The sequence below is a fragment of the Helobdella robusta genome, assembly GCF_000326865.2.
Source record: "Helobdella robusta unplaced genomic scaffold HELROscaffold_38, whole genome shotgun sequence".
NCBI lineage: Eukaryota > Metazoa > Annelida > Clitellata > Rhynchobdellida > Glossiphoniidae > Helobdella > Helobdella robusta.
This window is the reverse complement of record NW_008704829.1, coordinates 905248-913186: the sequence shown is the minus strand read 5'-3', so window position 1 is coordinate 913186 and position 7939 is coordinate 905248. Positions and strand designations below refer to the sequence as shown.

General features: G+C 36.2%; 1 protein-coding gene across 1 annotated transcript in view; it reads left to right on the top strand.

The window, feature by feature from the left end:
* Positions 1 to 469: 469 nt before the first annotated feature.
* HELRODRAFT_192792 (hypothetical protein) overlaps positions 470 to 7939 on the top strand; it is a gene marked incomplete at both ends in the record, with an annotated part of 7986 nt that continues 516 nt past the window's right edge. The window contains 8 exons of the mRNA XM_009023892.1: positions 470 to 507; positions 799 to 1038; positions 1832 to 1935; positions 2287 to 4200; positions 4459 to 4702; positions 4979 to 5040; positions 6669 to 7409; positions 7561 to 7664. Of these exons, the coding sequence (XP_009022140.1) occupies positions 470 to 507; positions 799 to 1038; positions 1832 to 1935; positions 2287 to 4200; positions 4459 to 4702; positions 4979 to 5040; positions 6669 to 7409; positions 7561 to 7664 (3447 nt within the window). The remainder of the gene's footprint in view (positions 508 to 798; positions 1039 to 1831; positions 1936 to 2286; positions 4201 to 4458; positions 4703 to 4978; positions 5041 to 6668; positions 7410 to 7560; positions 7665 to 7939) is intronic.

Genomic DNA, 7939 nt, shown 5'->3' with positions numbered 1-7939 from the left:
ACTTTCCGGATAATGCTCATCTTCGTTGTCAGCAGCAACAGCAGCAACCACACCAGCAACAACAACATCAACAGCTGCAACATGTATGACAACATCAACAACAACAACATCAACAACAACTACCTCTATTGTTAATTCAACTGATGTTTATAACATCCAGTGCAGTTCATACAGACTTTCATAAAATATTCGCCACTATTCTTCATCTTCACCGTCTGCTGAAAATATGGCAAACACAGACAACCACAACAACAACAGCAGCAACAACAGTAGCTACAGTAACTACAACAGCAGCAACAAAATGAGCGGCCGACATTCATCATCATCATTAACATCACCTCCCTCCTCTTCTTCATCATCTCTCTCATTATCATCATCAGCATCGTCGTTTTCGTCATCACAGTCTGCAGCGTTTGATTCACTATATAAGGCTTATCAATCTGCCTATACAGCTCAGCAGGATTCCGCTATGAGGATGATGTTCCCCTTGCCTCAGTCTTCATTTAGGTTTGTTAGTTTGGGAGTTTCCAGTTTCATTTAAATTTGTTTCTCCTTCTTTCACTCTCTTTCTCTCTATCTCTCTCTCTTTCTCTTTTTCTCCCTCTCTCTTCTTTCTCTTCTCCCTCTCTCTTTCCTCCTTTTTTTCTTGTTCATTTTTAATCACACGTTATTCTCGTTATTCTCGTCAGTTTATTTTTATTTCCATTTACTTTCAATTCACTGTACGTACATTCGTTTGTATGTTTGTACACACACACGCATACACAAACACGTACACACACACACGCGCGAATGTAGGTTGGACAATCCACTCTACCAGGCCAACTCGCCACCATCACCGTCATCAGCATCGCTATCTCTTGACCAGCAACTAATGCTGCAAGCCAGTCTCATGCAGTACCCACATTTGGGGGGGTTATACCCAAACCCCGCCCTGGGGTACGGTTCCTCTCGTTACCCCATGCCCGCGGATTTATTTTCTTCATCGTCGTCGTTTTCTAAGTATACAAGTGACATGCTAGCGGCACAGGCGTCTTGGTTTGGATATGATAGGTCTGTGATGTGATGGTCTATTTTGATTGGTTGGTTGGTTGGTTTGTTTGCTGGTGACTGATTGGTTGGCTGGTCGGTCGGTCGGTCGATAAGTTTGTCATCTGATTGGTTGGTTATGTTATAGATTCACATGCCTTATTGGCTGGTTTGTGGTGATGATAATCATATCATAACCTCAATGATGATGATGATAACGATATGGATAATGACAAAAAGATTATCGGTGATGATACTAATTCACGATCACAACCATGACGTCACCCAGGTTAAACAGCTTCTTGGGGGCGTCATCATCAACGTCATCGTCATCACTCCCACCGCCACAACTTCCGTCACTTCCATCATCGTCATCATCGTCGCTGACGTCATCATCATCGCCGATGATGATGACGATGAAGGAATATTCTAGCAGCAGCTACAACGACATGATGATGATGATGATGCTAATGATGATGAAGAGCGGTAATGGTAATAGTAGCGGTGGTAATGGTAGTAGTGGCGCCGGAAGTTGCAGGGACAAAGAAATAAATCATATCAACAACAACAACAACAATAATAATATTTCTAACAACAACAACAATAACAGCTATAGCCATCATAACAACAATAATCACGGCAATCATCATCATCATCACAAGATGAGTAAATCACATGACCAAATCTCTTCATCATCGTCATCATTATCGTCTAAACATAATTTGTCATCGTCATCATCATCAACTGGCTTACACCATAATAACATTAATAATAATTATACTAACAACAATAATAATAACAGTTTCAATAAAAAGTCCACTTCAGATCACTCAAAATATTACAACAACAACAACAATAATAATAATAATCACAACAACTACAATAGTAATAGCCATAAAATGAAAAGTCCTTTATCATTATCTGTGCCATCATCATCATTATCAGGACATACCTATCATCATCAAAACCATGGTTGGTTTAGTTTATTTTATTATTATCGTTATTATTTATTAATTATTGTTATTTTAATTATAGTATGTTTGTGTGTGTGTGTGTGTGTGTGTGTTTTCACGTGTGTGTGTGTTTTTCTCTGTCTGTTTGTATGCTGTATGTTTGTGTATGTATTTATGTATATGCGTGTGTATGGATGTATATATGTATGTATGTATGTATGTATGTATGTTTGGATGTATGTATGTATGTATGTTTGTATGTATGTTTGTATGTATATAATTGTCCACCAAAATATTTGATCAGGTCTTAACAGCCAGCTGACAACAACATCATCATCGTCGTCATCATCATCATCGTCGTATGGGTTCAACAACTTCAATGCTAACAATAATAACAACAACAACAATAACAACAACAATAATAACCACAACAACATTAATAATAATAATATTATTATTAATGGCTATCTCACATCCAATGAACAAAACTCTAAAAAGATTCCGGGTCAAAGTTCATACAGTAACAACAATAATAACAACAATAATAACAACAACAATAATAACAATAATATTAATAACACTAGCAACAACAACAACAATAATAATAATAATACTCTGTCTAGCAGCCAACTGCAACAGCAATCTAATTATTATCATTACTACCAGCAGCAACGACAGCAGCTGCAGCAGCTTTCGAATCAAACTTTTAAAAATAGCTCAGCGATCAGCAATGAACATCCTGCAAACAACAACAACAATAACATTAATAATAATAACAACAACAACAATAATAATAATAACAACAATAATAATAATAAAAATTTGTTGACAAACTCAAGATCATTGTATCAGCAACAACATTTGAGTGTTGACAAACAACAACAACAACATCAACAACAACAAAGGTACCAGCAACAGCAACAATTATATGAACAAAAATTTCATAGACCATTTGAGATAGATAAACTCTCAGACAATTTGCAACAGCAACAAGCAACAAAACACAACAACACATCATCGTCAACATCGACAACACCACTTAGCAAAAGATTCAAAGACGATAAATACCAGCTACAACAACAACAACAACTGCGATCTCAACAACATCAACAAAAACATTTAACAACAACAACGACAACAACGACATCGTCATCCAATCACAACTCAACTGTGTTACCCTCGTTCAACGTACCCTCAACTGAAACCAAACAGCAGAAATTGAATTCGGTAACACCATCTTCTCCCACTAAATCTGAACACTCCCAACTGAACAGCAATTCCTACAACAACAGCTACTACAATCAACACTACAGCTCCATCTACAACTACTACTACAACAACAACCACAACAATATCATTGGTAACCATCCTTTTTACAGCAATTTCATGAACAGTTATAATCAAGCTCTTGCTGGCAAATGTAACGAACTGCCATTGAATTTAGCCGTCTCCAAGCAGAAAGCTACTAACCTCAATAGCAATACGTCCGACAGCAACATAGCAGCTGACAACTGCAACACAGCAGCTGACAGCAACACAGCAGCTGACAACTACAACAGCAGCAGCACAGTAGCTGACAACAACAAAAACTGCAGCAACAGCATCTCTGACTACAACAACGACATTAATAACTTTCACGGTGGTAAAATATTTGCAGCAGCAGCAGCAACAACAACAACGGCGGCTACGTCAACTACCACAACGACGACATCAACTACCACAACAATTACGACCTCGTGCTCGAAAATCGTCAGTAAGTTAGATTTGGAAGCAATGAAGATGAAAAAAATTAAATTGAAGTCGAAGCAACAACATTCCTCCAACAACAACTTCAACAACGGCAACAATAAAAACATCTCTTTTAAACTTTTGGAGAAATCAAGCAATAAGAATATGACAAAACCATCAGCAGCAGCACCCAACAACAACAACTTTAAAACAACAACAACTACTACAACTGGAAACAATAGTAATGATGATGATTGTAAGATGGACGTTAGCTATGGTGATAATAATGGCCACGTACATGAGGATGGTGATGATGATGAAGTTGCTGGTGAGGACGAAGACGACGACGATGATGATGGTGCTAATTACGATCTGAAGATGGCTAAACTTACAACTGTCACCGTACAGCCGGCCATTCCAGAGTTATTCGATCTTAGTAAAGAGGAATTCTTACTGAAAATCGGCTTAATAACCGCTGTCAAAGCTAAAGGTAAGGTTAAGTTACCTCAGGGTCATTTCTATTTTTAGATATTTGTATGTTTCTATTCTTAGACTTACGTGTCTAAGAATAGAATTAGAATAGTTTTAGATTCATGTTGTCGCACATATATATTGTACAAGATTAACGGTAATTATACACTTTCACACACACACAACACGCACACACAACACACACGCGCACGCACACACTTACACACTCACACATACATACATACACACACATACGCACACACAAACACACACACAGACATTGAATACGAGAAGAGAAGAAGGAGAAAAAGAAGAATGAGAGAAAGAAGCATCAGTCCATCAATAATGGATGACGAAAACAATAATAATATTAATGATGATAATAATAATAATAATATTAATAATAATAATAATAATAATAATAATAATAATAATAATGATCATGGTTTTGATTGTAGCGCTGATGATATTGTTATCAACCATGATAGTGACGTTTTGACTTGGATCAGATCAAACTTGTTGTCGTCATCATCATCATCATCGACAGTTTCATCATCATCATCATCATCATTGTTACCATCATCGGCATCATCATCATCATCACTGTTATCAACATCATCATCGTCGTCATTGTTTTTTTCGTCATATCTTCCTAGTCATCAAGTTACAGTATTACCATTGATGACATCTTTGCAATCATCATCATCGTCGTCGTCATTATCATCATCCTTATTACCATCGTCGCAATCATTACCATCATCATCATCGTCTTCGTCGTCGGGTTGTACTGATAATAGTTCCCAAGAACAAGGGTGCGACAAGATTGAGGCCATGCTGAAATTAGGTCTCGTTTTTCAAGGTTGGCCGGCTGATTGGAGAGTGACACTCATTCATTCATTCATCCATTCATTCATCCATTCATTCATTGAATTCTGGCTGATTGATTGGTTGTTCGACTGGTTGGCTGATTGATTGGTTGTTCGACTGGTTGGTTGGTTTGTTGGTTATTTGATTGGTTAGTTCGTTGCTTGATCGATTGGTTGGTTGGCTGATTGATTGATTGGTTGAATGGGATTCATTTAGCGATCGATTGCTTGATCAAGTGAGGATTTTTTTCTTCAAATTTTCAACTGATTTAGTGCTATATTGATTGGTCAATAGACATATATTTGTCAAATTTATTGCATGCGTCTAGAGCTCAGGAAATAAATTTTTTTATTCATTCATTCATTTATTCATTCATTTATTCATTCATTCATTTGTTCATTCACTCATTTGATTATATCGTTCACCCGCCTTCTTCCATATTTTCTATCCAGTCTGCCATTTGTTTAATAAAATCCATAACTCTGTATTCACTTGCTTATTGTTGTTTTTGATGAGGATTTTATTATTATTATTATTATTATTATTATTATTATTATTATTATTCGTCATCATCATCATCATCACTCACATCTTATCATTACCATCACCGTCATATACATCATCATCGTCGTCGTCATCATCATTATCACAGGGTCAATTTTTTTCAATTAAAACTATTATGTTTACAGAGAAAATACCACCAGGCAACCGATCTGAAGATTATTCTAGAACTTTATTGTCGTCATCACCATCATCATCATCATCATTACCACTTCTATCATCATCATCATCGTTGCGACTATTATCATCATCGTCGTCGTCATCATTTTCATCAAGCAATAATTGGTTGATGTCTAATGCGTATGCCACCAGTTCTGTTTACTTATCATCATCATCATCACAATCATCATCATCATCACAATCGTCATCATCATCATCACAATCGTCATCATCACAATCGTCATCATCATCACAATCATCATCTTCATTAGTGCAACTAACTCCGTCGCCACAGATTCCTAGACATGCAGCTTCTTTTTATGGTTGGTGGGTATTTTGTATAAGTGAATAAAATTGAGTTTAGAGATTAGATTTGATTTACCTCTTCAGTGAATGCGATAGCATTATTACAGCATCCGTAATGACGTCATCAACGTAATTTTTGTAATGACGTCGTCAAGGTCAATCGAATCGAGTCGAATTTAAATGGGAATCAACTGGATCCAATTGAAATTTTCAAATTAACTACAAATAATAAATAATTTATTTTTAATTTTTTCTTTTTTTCTTCCCATCAACCAACAGCAGATTATACGAATAGCAATTTCAACAACAGCAACAACCACAATAGCCACAACAACAACAACAAGAAGATCAACACATTAACAACAACAACAACATCACATTATGCAAGTGTAATAAGCAATGACTCATCGGCGACAACACCAACAACCTTTCATTTCGTCAACAATAATGAAGCTTGTGCACCAGTTTTTTACAAAAATCCAACAACAACAACTACTACTAGTACAAATAATAATGATAATGACAACAACAACAACAATAATAATAATAATGCTACTTCATTCTTAACAGTTACAACAACAACAACAACAACAGCAGCAGCAACAACAAATTCAGCTAAATTTTACGGAACACCAAATAAAAACAGTATCAACAACGATAACAATAACAACAACAATAATAATAACAACAACAACGCCAACTTCACACACGATGTTTGTGTAGCTAGCCATCAGTCAAATCCGACCAAGCGAGGAGGAGAAAACTTCTCCGGCTCCATTAAATCAGATCAAATAGCCCACATAGCACCGATTGAACAGATGGATTATCATCACCAACATCCTCCTCTTCCTCTTCAGCATCTTCATCATTCTCCTTCTCGTCACCATTATCAGCAACAGCAGCTACAGCAGCCACTGCAACAGCAGCTACAGCATCATCGCCGCCGTCTTTCCCAATCTCCGATTGGCGAGATGACGTTTGCTAATTGCCTATCGTCCACTCCCGCTTCAAAGAATAATAATACAAATAGTAATAATAATAATAATAATAATAATAATAATAATAATGATTACTATTACCGCTATTACAATAACATTAATGATGTCACGGATAATGATAGTAATATTAATAATAATGGTAGCGCTATCTATAGCAGCATTACAAGTCCGACTAAAAATAGATTTGACCTTGAGAGTGATGCTTCTGCTCTGCCATTGGTCAATAATAATGGTACTAGTAATGGGGCTCACTCATTGGTCAGTAATATTGGGTCGCCGAGTTATCATTGGCCTGGTGTTGGCGTCATCATCGAGGCTTATCAACGTTATGTTGAAGGTAGTGATGATGGTGATGATGATGAAAGAATGAGTGCATAATTGAACGAACGAATGAATGAATGCATTATTTTTTTTATTCTCTCCAAATTATAACGAGTTGTGGATAGACTGAATGTATTTGTTACCTATTTCCTGTACTCTTTCATCAGAGAGATTGACAGAAGAACAATTGTTGATGGAGAGCTGTGAGAGGATGAATGAGACGAACATGCAACTTGTCAACAGCTGTGATGAACTGAACAACAAAATTAAGGTATTTGTTGTATTTGTATAGGACTGTATTCGTTTGTATGGTTTGTTTGTATTGTTGTATGTATTTGTATTGTTTGTATGACTTTGTATTTGCAGGGCTTTTACATTTCTTTGTATTGTATGGCAATGTATTGCACTGTATTGTATTGTATGGTATGGTATTGTATTGCATTATATTGTATTGTATTGTTTGGTATTGTATTGTATTGTATGGTATGGTATTGTATTTTACTGTATGGTATTATATTGTATTGTATGATATTGTATTGTATTTTA